Here is a 14,077-nt window from a genome sequence, read left to right as displayed (position 1 = left end):
CTTTAAAATGTTATTTCTGCAGCCAGTGCATTGAAGGCAACAAAAACAAACCTTTTGGGAAGCAATATTTTCTAATCTCTTTAGCCGTATTTGTTTTTTATTTGACTTGTTAAATCCTAACACACAAAACATTTGGATGAAAAAACACACCGAGCGGCTTATATGTACGGCACCATGTAGCGTGCAAGCATCCGTTCCTTTTTTTCCTACTTTAACGCCACAGATATGCGTCTGTTTTTGGCGTTTACTGATTTACCTGATGTTTAATTATCAGTTGTTTCTCCAAAGGTCTCTGGGTTCAGGCTCTTTCCACTATGTCTAAACATGTTTTTGTTTCCGAGCCCCATGAAATTTGAATATGGTGCCTGGGACCTGATCATGGTGCCTGACTCTTGTACCTTCATGCACACGAGCAATTGGGGTGCGGCAAACCAAACTATTTCTGCTCAGGCCTGTTAGGAAACCCTCAACAGATCCCTCTCCTCTCCTTCAGGTAAGTTTCGTAATAGGCTAAATCCCCCATGGAGTTATCAGATATGAAACTTTATAAATGTTTCAGAAAAGAGAAGGCATCTTAATTTTTGGAAACTTCCACTTCTGAGACGGTTCAGGTAATCAGAGGCACTGTTCCCCAATACCGGTCTCTTCCCTGCCACCTTCTGAGCTAATCCTGGGTCTTAAGGAACTTAAACCAGAGAGCTCCATCTGCTGACCCTTTGCAGGTCAAAACCTTTTGGCTTATCATAGCATATATGTTCAGGACTGGCCATCATCCCTGCGGGTTGATTCCACTGTTGTGCCACTTTCCAGTCAAAATATCAGACACTGAATCTAATGATGTACCTTGGGGTGTTTTTTTGTACGGTCTTACCCCTCACATGTTATAGCAATTATTTGGATGGCTAGAGTAAAGGCGAATGCTTCCTTGGAGGATTGGTAGGTTGAGTTTCACTAGCTTCCTTATGTCCAGACTGCCTAAATTGATATGTCTCTGACGAGAGGCTCTTCGGTGAGAAAGCAGACAACTCCTTGTAGTGCTTCAAAAACAATTTGCTGTGGCTCACATGCAGCGACTAGTCTTCCAATGCCAATCCATGCTAATAACAAAGGTATTGAATTTGCACCTTTTCCAGGGCCGATTCTCCCAGCATTGTTGTGCATTCCTCCTGACTTGGACTCCTTTTGCAGGAGAGATAGATGTAAGATAGCTAACCTTGGCATTTGCTCCAGTACCAGATCTTCTACTGGTTCTCCCCTCCCCCCCCCCCCCACCCCGCCCCCCTCAACCATTAGTTTTCTGTTGAGTGGGTGGGGAAGTGTAATGCATTTTCTGGCCAATAAGGAGTTCATCAAGGTTGATCTGCTGGGTGATCAAATTGACCAAGGTGGCAATGCACTTCCCTCTCTAGCCTCTCCTCCTGCCGTCCCACTTTTTCCATGGAAGTATACTGGAGCACATTTCTTGATCTTGGAGACAGTAGTTCTTGCCTTGTTGAAGTATGGGCCCATGGAAGTCGTTCCCTTTACCTCTTAGTCCACAAAAATGTGGGTCTCCAGGCCATTTTGGACCTGACACTTATGATTTTCTTTGTTAGCCAGGTCAAATTTAAGATGCTCTCTTCTGGAATCAGATTATTCTAGCCCTTATTGCCCAGGATGGATGGTGTCCCTGGATTTCCAGAATACCCATTTCCACCTTCCAGTGCTACCGGCTCACCAGTGTTACTTTCTCTTCATAGCAGTACCACCTCTTGGTCTTACGACCACTACCCCGGACTTCACCAAAGTGCTAAATGAGGTGGCGGCCTCTCTCAAGAGATCAGAAGTCTGTGTTTCCATGCGTGGATGATTGTCTGTTGTAGGGGGATGCCTTTAATTGGTCTCAAACCATTTCAAACACATCTGTTGCTACTCAATAGTTTGGTATTCTCAATCAACCATCACAAACCTTACCTCACCTCACTGAATGGTCTATAAAGTCCCTATAGTGTTGCTTCAGCAGACATTAATTGCTGCATTACTGTCTTTACTGTTATGGGCATTTTCTGCTTTGTCCTCCCAGACCTCTATTATTGAATGTAAACCACCAACTTCAAGGTAGGCCAACTTTTAAGTCCTCTGCAATCACAGGCCAGGTTTGTTCTGGATACTTCCTTGCTAGACCCTGTGTGCTTATCTAGGAGAGATGACCGTGCAAGGCCATGTGTTCCTGTCGGAACTACATATGCACATCAGTGTGCTCGAGTGACGGGAAGTTGACCTAGCATTGAAGGGACAACCTCTCTCTGCCTCTTGACATTTTGTGCATGCCCTCTCAGACAACACTATTGCCACATCTTTCCACGACTGATGGCAGTGTGGGATCCTGAACCCTTTACTTAGAAGCTTTGTCCTCGTTGCAGTGTGCAATAATTAAATATATTTATTCGATTCAATTAATAAAAATTGTTACAAAACCATGGCATGATCGCACTAAAAAATGATCATGGTATTAGTTACCAAGTTTTACTTCTAAAAATGCATAAAAAAGAAAATTCATGAGCCGCCACTGTAACTTAAGTTCGATCCAATTTGGAGCTGTTGCATCGGTTTCTTCGATGTTACTTGATACTCACTAGCCTCCCTTTAAAAGATTTTGAAGCTGGCACCCAAATTCAGCTAACCTGCCCAAATCCATTGGAATAGGATATAGTTTTGAGCATTCAGTCTGACATGATTGTTAATTGGCGGACGGGGCCTCAGGGAACCTGAGTTGCTTCCAGATGTCCAATATGGGTCCGCTGGTTTTATTTTGATATACCCTGAACCCCAGGTTCTGGGGCACAATTTCCATTCAGTTGAGCAGTCTATAGAGGGCTCATCCAGCAAAGCTCCCTCACCCGCTAGGCCTTCTTTGGGAACTCCAGAAGGTAGGCACTGTCTGCGTCTGGCCCTGGGGAAACGCAGGGTTTCAAGGCCAAAGTGCCCCAAGAGGCGTTGATTGTCCTTTGGTGCTCTTGGTCAAGTGTTCACCAGTGAGTGCAATGTCACCTCATGCTATAGAGGGCTTCTGCCTCTCCCCTTTGCCTTCTCTCACTTAGTCATATTGCAGCTCTCTTCCTCTGCCTGGGAGATTGTTGGGTACGGGTGGGGCCCTGGGAATGCTGCCAACTGTCTAATATAATCCAGCAATGGAGGGAGGGGTGAGTAAGACTCAACCTTCTTCCCCTCTACCCACATGTGATCCCTGCGCTAGAAGTAAAGGCCACCAGGGTCCTCACCGTTTTCCCCGTTTTGTGCTTTCTCAACAAGGGCCCTCTCCGCTTAAGATACAAGGGTTGCTTAGTCTCTCTTCCTCAGCCAATCTGGGCGTCCTCTTCTTCCTTTCAGCATAGGTTCAGGCCCTGAGTGTGCTGGCCCCACCATTTGCGCATCTCCACTCACAGACCCCAAAGTGGCAAACAGTGCCAACGTAACCCTTTCCTACTGTTTCAGGCAAAAAGGTAAATGATCAACTTGTTTTAGACATTACATTTTAATGCTACAGCAAATTTAATCCAATCAACTTTTTCATAATAATCAATGTTTGGGTGTGTAACAGTTGTGCAGATTACATCTCAGCAATCAAAATAGTTTTATTCCTCCTCTATATAGAGACCTCTATTTGTGCTCTAGGGATGTAATGGCGATCTATGTAGTTACCTTTCTCTTGTGTCCATATTGTGACTTCTTATGAGATGAATTTCTCTGTATGAGCCGCTTAAATGCAGGTAGCGCAACCCCGTTGGTGGGTATCCGACGATTATTTACGTGCTCAGTGGCAGATATTTTTTACTAAATGACGAAACACCCAGGTAGTTATACTGTAGGTGCAAGTTGGAGATCTTGCCCTGCTCACCTTCAGAGCCTGTGACTCTAAAGCATGCCTGATAACTTCAAGTACCATCCTCCTTGGCCAGAGTTACATAAGAATGTTGCATTGTTAACTTGTGTATCTTAGTCCTTCATTTTTTTTACCAAACCATCCATATGTCAGTACATGTACACCATTCCAGCCAGGATTCCTTCTAGTACATGAATGGGGTCAGAGGAGACTGGAGTTGGCTCCGTAAGAACTGGACAGAACTTTCACTTGGATGAAGTATTGTCACTGACAATATCAGAGTAGCAGCAGCTAGGTTTGATCTGCTGGTAAAATGATAAAGTACCTGCGCCCTGGAACGATGCAGTGAGTGTGCATCCTGTTCATAAGACTGAAAGGAATGAAATATTAAGAATACAGTAGCTACTAGTAATGTATCTGACTTTGTTGTCTATTCTAGTCATGTTCTTGGTAATCACTCTGCCATTTTACTATTTTATTGTATTCTTTTGCTTGTCTCCTTTCTTGGGACAGTAAGTTTGGATATTGCTATTTGTCTTCTGGAAATTTCGTTTTTCTGTGATTTGGTCTCCTTATCTTGCCTGTGATAGTCCTTTTCTCTGCTTCTTTGCCTTTCAGGTGACGCTTTGAGCGCCATGCTCCTCTTCCCCAGGCCCCCACAGGCTGATACCGAAGTTATAATGGACTCTGAAGACGAAGAGAGTGGTGGTAGCAACAAGGTGAGGTTATGTGTAGTGTAGGGCTCTCCCAGCCATCTGGTATGCGGAGGCTCACATCCATCGGATAAGGAACAATGTGTTCTGCAGCCAGTGTGTACAGTAGAAGGGGCTGCATTTTACTTCCTGGGGTCTTCACCCATATTCATGAGCACTTATTATCTAGGTGAGTGCTTCCCAAGCTGTAGGAACACGAGGCAATTTTTGGTAGTCGTGAAAATCCAAGAAATAAAGAAATATGCCTTTAAACTCTATATTTAACTTTTCGCATTTACTCGGCTTCAAAAATTGATGTAAAATATCAGGCTGTTTTACGACAAATTGCTGCCTATTTTTTAAAAAGGGAGATTTGTGTTTACAAACCCCTTACTTTGCAGTCAGGAAAACAAAAGTCAAGTGAATTAAGTCACAATCTTGCTAGGGGACAGTGTGTGATCAGAAAGGCTGTATGATGTAATTTGTTGTAACACAGCAGAATGTAAATACCTGTAAATAAACTGTACACATTCAGCAGTTAGGGAAGCAAAAACGAAGCACATTTTTTATCATTCTGAATTGTAATGGAAGCAAGGATTTTAATACGATCAAAATAAATCAACGCTTTACTTGGTGATGCACACATGATAAATATTCACTGAAACCAGATTTCCACACATTATCAATCAGTGTAATTGTATTGATAAAACTGTATGTCTGTGCAAGTTTAGTGGCCATTCCAATAGAAAATGTGCTGGCTGTAAATGAGTTTGCACTGCCACACGATCCTTTAGTTACATTAAAAATAATGTGCTCCTCGTGGCGATTAAAGCTAGGTGGGTTGCAAAAGTTTGTTTTAAAAAGTGAGTTGTGGTTTAAAAAGTGTAGGAAGCACTGATCTAGGCCTTGGTGTAAAATCCCAGAACACAGTACAAGAGAATTGTCACACCTACGTCATGCATTATTCATAAAACAGAAACACAGTGATAGACCATCTTGGATAGTGAAGCAAGGTTCTGGTGGCTGAAGATCATAGTTCCTGGATCCAGGTTGTAGTAGAGCATTGGTTGGGCAATGGCATAGGTATACACTTTTGGGTTCAGGTGCTGCCAAAACTCACTTTTTAAGAGTTGGGCAAAGGGTGTATGAATTTGAAAACAAAGATGGACATTGTGTGCCTACGTAGACATGAAAAAGCCTTCTGGTGGATCCTGAATATAGGGAATTTGCTAGGAAAGACTGTTGGCTCTGTCAGTAACGCACAACTCTACCAGACTTACTGCAAGGAATTATATATGGTTTTCATCTCTTTGCTGCAGGCTCAGACATTGAGCATTAATTGCGAGGACTGCAGCTGGACAAATTAAATGCTACAGGAGGAAGATGTGACCCTGAGGGGATAACATCGGCTCTAAATGAAATTCAGTTGAGCAAGGTAGCCAGGCCCCAATTGCTTCCGAGTAGTATGGGGGTTGGGAGCACACTGCCTCACAGTCCCAGCACAGTTCGCCCCTTTGCATCCTGGTAAATGCAGTACACAGTTCAAACTTACTTCAAAAATACCTGGAGTTTTTCACCAAAGTTGGTGCAGACATTGCTGCATATCTCTAGACACGTGTTTCTGGGTTGAGCCCTTCATCAGTAGAGAGCAGCAGTTTTAGAGAGCAAAGAAAAATCATCTGGGGTTGCTGGAAATGCTGTCAAGTTCCTCTCAGGTCACAGTACCACTCACAGGCACACAGGTGCATCTCCAAACCTCATCAGCTTGCTGGCTCAAGGGAGCCTTTTAAACAGAATGGGGGTTGGGAGCACACTGCCTCACAATCCCAGCACAGTTCGCCCCTTTGCATCCTGGTAAATGCAGTACACAGTTCAAACTTACTTCAAAAATACCTGGAGTTTTTCACCAAAGTTGGTGCAGACATTGCTGCATATCTCTAGACACGTGTTTCTGGGTTGAGCCCTTCATCAGTAGAGAGCAGCAGTTTTAGAGAGCAAAGAAAAATCATCTGGGGTTGCTGGAAATGCTGTCAAGTTCCTCTCAGGTCACAGTACCACTCGCAGGCACACAGGTGCATCTCCAAAGCTCGTCAGCTTGCTGGCTCAAGGGAGCCTTTTAAACAGAAAGGGGGTTGGAGATGCACCTGTGTGCCTGTGAGTGGTACTGTGATCTGAGAGGAACTTGGCAGCATTTCCAGCAACCCCAGATGATTTTTCTTTGCTCTCTAAAACTGCTGCTCTCTACTGATGAAGGGCTCAACCCAGAAACACGTATCTACAGATATACAGCAAAGTCTGCACCAACTTTGGTGAAAAACTCCAGATAATTTTGAAGTACGTTTGAACTCTGTATTGCATTTACCAGGATGCAAAGGGGCGACCTGTGCTGGGACTGTGAGGCAGTGTGCTCCCAACCCCCATTCTGCTTCTGAGTAGTGTTATGAGCGTCCCTCAAGAAGCCTCTGCCCTTAGCTCTTACAACTCTTTAATGGTGCAAGGGAGGAAGAATGCTTCTGCCCATCTGTGTCAGGACTCTGCTGATGTTTTCCTACAGTATTAGACGGTTGTGTAAGTTACTACTTTATCATAACTATACACGGGGTGCTTTCGCACCCATGGGTGACACAAGTGAACTTGATTCAAATGCACCAGCGATAAATGTGCAATACCGTTTTTCTAGCATCGCAAGATGCTATTCAATGCGTAATTGACAAAGAAGTATTGCCTTTGGGTTACTATTAATCTCTTAAAAAGATCAGGGCCCCCTTGAAACAGTAGCAAACCGTATATCGTTATTCACTGTATCACAAACACACAGCACCAAGAAGAATGAACACTTAATTAAATAGTATTTATTACTATAGTGTATGAAACTATTTATGTAGTGTACCTACTCGAGGTACACTATGTAGAAAGTCCATCGCCACTTATTGGCTTACAGGGCTTAAATTAATAATCCCAAATGTTCTCTTTTATGGTAGTGTGGGAGAGCAGTTTAGGTTGATTACAGGGTGGTGTTAAGCACCTGTTGAACAGTCAATAAATGAGGCACACACTGAAGAAGAAACTCGAGACCAATTCAGATAAATAACAGGTATTTTTATATATATTTCAACACCATATACATGTATTTGCAATTATATTTCGGGGGTCCCCTTGAGGACTTAAGATGCTAGGGGGCCAAGGTCCAAAGAACCACCACCAGCATTTCAAGGTTACCTTCCCTGGAGTGTTCGGGATGCAGAGGTGCTGGAACAGTTGGCAGCCTTGTGTGCTACACCGTCGGCAAAGAGTGGGGCCACCTAGAAACAAGCTGAAAAGGGGCACTTTCGGACAAGTCGGGGAGCTCCACACGGGGCGCTCAGTTTGTGAGAGTCCTGGGAGCAGGGTGGCACAGTCATTAGTCGTGGGCCCGGGGAGATCGGTGCAGAGGCTTTGTTTGGCTGGGCCTGTGCGTCCAAAGCACTTGCGGTTCTCAGTTAGACCTGCAGAGGTGGGCCAAACAGGACAGTTGGGCCATTCTCGCTGCTGACCTCTGTGATGCTGATGTTCCTAGTCCGCTGGTCTGTCGTTTTGGCATTAGTCTGGATTGGACTTCAAACAAGCTTTGATTGCTGCAGGGGGTATGGTACCCTGGGTATTGGTTCAGGGAGGCTCAAGTTGGTACTGGCGTCCTCACACTTTGTAGGGAGATGGATCTGACCTGGGGCAATTTGACCTCCTTTTTTGCAGCTGCTGCATTGGTGGACCTGGTGGTCTGCAGAACGGTGAACTGGACTTTGCAGTTCGTGCCTGAAGGTTACAGGGAAGTGCTACATAGTGTACATAGTGGGGGGGCACCAGCCTGGTGTCGGTCTCTGGGGAAAGATCCACTACATCCACCTGTGCACTAGCTTGTCCCAATGTAGTATGTTTGTATGTGTGATCCAACCCCCACTGATGCTGCTAAGGATTCCTGCGTACCCCAAGCAGCACTTTCTAGGTAGGAACTCAACAGAGTGCTACATCTACTATGCCTCGCCTACATACGTTTGTCACTCTTGGATGCCGAAAGAAAGGATTCCATTAGCTTATCCCAGGCTTGAGCTGTTGGATATTACCTAAACCCCCTCCTCCCTATGCATGGCTTGACTTTCGTTGTACATGAACCTTGAGAAGTCATGAACCTACTGGAGCATCAGAGGGCGCCATCCTGTCTTCCAATTCATTGTGGCAGTGGGCTTATCTAGCTCTCCTCCAGCCAAATTGCCAAAGCACTCACTGTGGAGGTAGCACCGAACATAGGGAGTCCGAGGCCTTTTCCATGTCAGCAGACAAGACCACCACCCATGACCATTCCTTTGGAGCAGCGGTAAGCACCTGAAAAGTGGACATTCTGAGACATTTTACACCTTGGAATGAAAACATTTTGCTTTTAATGTTGTCAGCATGTTATAAAGCAGCTGAGTCAGAACCTTTCCCAATATCTCCTAATACACTTTTAGGTTGGAGGAGGGTGGTACAAATGAATCTGCCTGCTTTGGGAAGGGACACTTCATGCTTCGCCCGTCGTAGGTTGTAATGTACCTTCCTCAAAGGCCACAGCATAAAGTACAGCTAGTTTCGGCGCAAAGTCATCCATATATGCAACATAAAACGCCTGGGTAAACTGTCTGTGCCAGGCAACTTACCATGGGCGAAGTCTAGCAGTGCCCCTTTAGCTTCCTGTATTGAAATGGGAAAATTCAACTCATACCGGTCTGTCTCCTCTATCTGGGCAAGAGCAATGTCTTCCAAATAATGCTCTATGTCCTTCCCATATCCTGATCTCGCTTCTCATACAACCTAGACTAATACTTAAGGACACCAAATTATTTGTTTCCTTTGATTAATGCAGCACTGTGTGGGAATCCCTATTCTCAGGCAGATGGACCCCTCTGATGTCCGTACTGGATAGCCTGTCCGACATGCTGCCCTCTGCATACTGCCACACGCTGCATGTTATGCAGTCTAGGCACCTTTGTCTTTGTATTACTCTCTGGCAGTCTGAAGGGCTTCAGGTTTGATGTAATTGGTCACCACTTCATGCTCCAAGGTATTTATTGTCGCTCTGATCTATTTTCTGCAGGATCAGATCTGTTTTCTAGTTCCTGAATTTGACTGAATGCTGCACCCTCAGTCGATCATCTTAAATTCCTCCCACTCAATGAGGGGCAAGTATAAGGTTCCATTGACGCCCATTGTGAGAAAGTGCCATCTTTTTTGCCTTGGTATGCCCCCACTTGTTTCTGAACTGCTGATGTGCTTTGACTGAGTGTGCCCTGGGTCCCTGCCAATCAGGCACCCAGGGCCTGTGTTCCTTCCCTAAAAAGAAAAGCTATGCTGAAACTAAATACCCAATTGGTACCTCTGGCCACCTGTGAGCCCCTAGTAAATGGTACCCTATGTACCATGGTGTGGTAAATAAATAATTAATTACCGGTACTATTTTTGACAAGATATACAAATAACAGATAGCTCAATAAATAAGAGTCAAGATTCGAGGTAGCTGGAGTTTTGCAGGTTTTAATATATCATAAAGGACTGGAACAGGACAGCCTGCATGGGAATGGGATGGCAGCTGCCGGGGGCAGGATCTGGGAGCATAAGGGATAACTTTTAATAACAGTGCACAATATTTATAGTTAAACAAATACATTACAGTCAATACAGTAGGCATAGCAGTAGGTGGGGTTTGTAGCAGTCGCGAAAGATAAGGCATAAAGTGGGTGTAACAAGAGGTGTGTACAGGGCGTATACATAGACATGTGATGCAAACGTAACAGAATATGTCATAAATGGGGCGGAAACATGGAGGGGGCTACCTGAGCAGCTGGGACCTTTAACCTAGTGGTGCGCGCAAACTGGCAATGACGTGTTACTAGGGAGAACTGGGGGGCTATGACTTCTGCGCTAGAAGAGGAGACGAAAGTCTGGAGTGTCAGAGCGACATGTACCTAAAGCCTATCTAGTATCTAGTGTTTAGAGAACATGTTGATAGAATCCAAAAGTTATCAGGGTAAAGGCTAACAGACACTAAGACTGGTGCATACATAATCCTATATGTAGTGCGTGTGCGAGGAATATTAAATGAATATTAATACAGTATTTCTCTTACATGGAGACATAAAGGCTAGACCATGACGGAAACTATTGATGCGATTCAGTAGCTTAGGAATGCAGAGAAGGAGGGCTGGACTGATAACTAGAAACATAACATACTCTTGGCAGACTAAGAGGCAGAGCCAGGCCGAGCCGGGCACTGCGAGGCATGAAAGTAAGCTAAGGGTCAGGGATACAGGTGGGGGCTGTATCGCTCCTCGGAGAGGGTTCAGGAAACAGGAGCTGAATCTGAGTCCGGGCCCTTTTGAGGCCTAGAACCGGGGACTTTTCAATGAATTAACGTGCACACCGTGAAACGTGGCAACATAACTTTGCATAGGCCTAATATTCGTTGTATTCACGAAGACTGGAAACTGGTATACTAGAGATGGACACAACTATAATTGCGTCTTTAATTGATCAGAAAGGGGATACATATGCATATCGATCATGCACATATAACATAGGATGGGGAACACGTAGGGACACAGAACATGGCAAAATTTACTTTTCCACATTCCCTCCTTGTGCCCTACGTTTCCATCAGGAAACATCTATATTCATGATACCATCTATCATTTCATATAGCATCATTTGCTCGTCTCGAATTGTCTTGGAACGGGACTTAGGACTAGGAATACAAGAGGTAGCACAAATGCCGCAAATCGCAGGGCCACATTGTATACAGAGGCAGCAACTGAATATGATCATTACTGCAATACCTAGGAATGACAATACTTTCCATCCCCAGGCAGATATGATACTCCAGAGCCAACCGGACCATGTCCAGGTGCCTGGATTCTGGTGTAACTGATGGGCAATTTTATGAAGTCTGGTTATAGCTGAATAAACAGACGGCGCGTTATTAGGAATGAAAATGCAGCAACTAGATCCGATGATTCTACATGCTCCGCCTCTATCGGCCAGTATGACGTCAAGAACGAGACGATTTTGGAGCACGACAAATCTCATAGCAGATTGCTCTTCGTTTAAGTTACCTAGAGCAGAAGTAGTCTCATTCACTACTGCTTCAAGGGTTCTGGTTAACCTACGTATTAACTTACTATTCTGGATAGGTCCTATAAAGAAGAAGAAACCTCTATTGAAGTCTGTATACTGTTCTAGAGCAGTTTCAGTTTGATCGACAATCGGGGACTCGATCTCCCTTTTATGTCTGACGTGTACTAGATGTGTGTTTCTATGATAATCAGATGGGGCTAGAAAAACTGGTGGCAGTAGGAAGGCAATGTAACATGTTCCATCCCAATCGAGGGGCAGACGAACATATGCGGTCTGACCACAAACAAAATAAGAATGACGTGAGGCTTTGAAAATAGATTTCCCACTGTCACTATACTTGACAATAATAGTACAATCACTATGTCCTACATGTGCGGAACCATTCTTTCTGACACATAATTCGCCTTTGACTGGCAGTACTGAAATAGCAGGTAAGTCTGGAGTAGTATCAGACTGAACATTCAGGACCATAAAATTCGAAGAATAATTACCTAAATTATAAACTTCATTTTCTAGATCTAACCCTGTTCTATGGGAGAGACCTTGCTTGTCTGGAAAACATGTTCTATTCAGAAGGGACATATCATTGGAGGATGACGTTAACGTGGACCATGCTCCACACGAACCATTATGTGAAAACGGATAAGGAAAGAGTGGCAGAACTCCCTTCGGTGTCTGGAAAGGGGGAAGTCGACCACACACCCAACAATTAGTAGCATTGCTGGTCTGGTGTGAATAGTGTAACATTCTAATGAATGTATTATTTCTCATAGCAAGACGATAGGATAACTCGTGAGGAGGCAGATCACTAAATGTGTGCTCTACTGTAGCATTAGAAAACTTATTTACATGCTGAATTGGAAAACATAAATGCAATGCATAACTTGTGCAGGTAACCATCAAACTTAGAAACAATAGAAAACTTAGAAAAACGATACATCTGATAGAGTTTTGACTAACTCTCTCACTATGGGGGTCTATCTCATACATGTCAGATACCTGTCTAACCGTTTCACCCGAGGGGGACTTAGACAATTAAACTGGCTGACTTATTTTACTAGACCGGAGTTTTAACTTATACTCCTGCTGCGGAGTTTTCTCAAACAGAGTAACTTTCAGTTCTGGATTTGTGTTAATATCTGATTTAGAGTCTGGTTTCAGGCAGTCTTTAATGATGGAACAGTCCTTGGAAATGTTCTTGGCAAAAGTTTTATCACGGAGTCCATGAAATTTCTTGACATGCGACAGATGGACCCAACCTTTGCGGCCCTCCAACTTCACGGCCGTACGGGTGGTCAGAAGGACTAGTCTCGGCTCCTTCCAACGAGGCTCCAGCGGACTTGAACGATCAAAGTTCCTGACCAGTACTAGGTCACCTGGAAAGACCTCATGCGGTTTTACTTCGGTATTGTCTGGAAATGCAGCGGCAACCTGGGAACGACAAGAGTGTAGGGCAGACATCAAGGAAGCTAGGTAATCTGTCAACATATTACTGGAAACATCTGTAATACTGCGGGGTCTAGGTGTACCCCACATGTTTGAGGGGCGGCCGAATACGACCTCATAAGGGGACAGACCTGATCTGGAATGTGCAACCATCCTCATAAAGAATAAAGCAACTGGCAGGGCAACTAGCCAGTCTACACCTTTCTCTTTACATGTCTTAGCAATACGGATTTTCAGGGTCTGATTATGTCTCTCTACGAGACCGGCTGCTTCAGGATGGCGTACACAATGGAACTTCCATTGGTACCCTAACAGAAGGGAAACATGTTTCATGAGTTCAGATGAGAATGGCTGGCCGTTATCAGAATACACGACCCTAGGGAGTCCATAACGGGGGAAGAATTCACGAACCAACTGCTTGGCAGTGGTCGCTGCTGTGTAATCTGGAACTGGATATGCTTCTGTCCACCTGGACAAGGCGCATACAACTACAAGGACATATTTGAAACCTCGACATCGCTCCATCTGAATGTAATCCATCTGGAGGACTTCAAAAGGGTGGTCAGGGGGTTGGAATCCACCTTGTTCCACCGGGACACTTTTACCTGGATTGAACTGGCAACATATCATACAGGTACGGACTTTCTGCTTGGCTGCAGCTCGTAAATGCTTGTTGAACCAAAGGTTCTGGATACTGTCTAACATGGCTTTTTCTCCTAGATGTGCTGGACTATGTGCGGTATTGATAATGACTTGAACCATAGAGTCGGGGAGAAACCATGTGGCTTTTCCCTTCGTCACCCATCCCTGATCTGTCTGGACCCCTCCTTGTTCGGACCATTTCTTGATTTCTTCGGGAGTAGCATGTAACTGTATGTCTATGACATCTTGTGTAGGGTCCTTAACTGTCATACAAGTAGTCTGTTCTGGAGTGGAT

General features: G+C 44.5%; 1 protein-coding gene across 5 annotated transcripts in view; it reads left to right on the top strand.

Moving 5' to 3' along the window:
- Nucleotides 1-14,077, top strand: part of TINF2 (TERF1 interacting nuclear factor 2) — a 237,388-nt gene that overhangs the window by 116,464 nt on the left and 106,847 nt on the right. For all 5 annotated transcript variants that reach the window (XR_013594963.1, XM_078644938.1, XM_078644937.1 and 2 more), the window contains one exon: nucleotides 4,481-4,581. Coding sequence is in view for 4 of the 5 variants with exons in the window: in XM_078644938.1 (XP_078501064.1) it covers nucleotides 4,481-4,581 (101 nt within the window). In the remaining variant the exon portion in view is untranslated. The remainder of the gene's footprint in view (nucleotides 1-4,480; nucleotides 4,582-14,077) is intronic.

Source organism: Lissotriton helveticus, chromosome 5_1, assembly GCF_964261635.1.
Source record: "Lissotriton helveticus chromosome 5_1, aLisHel1.1, whole genome shotgun sequence".
Lineage (NCBI taxonomy): Eukaryota > Metazoa > Chordata > Amphibia > Caudata > Salamandridae > Lissotriton > Lissotriton helveticus.
The sequence above is the reverse complement of the archived record's forward strand: the minus strand, read 5'-3'. Positions and strand labels throughout refer to the sequence as shown.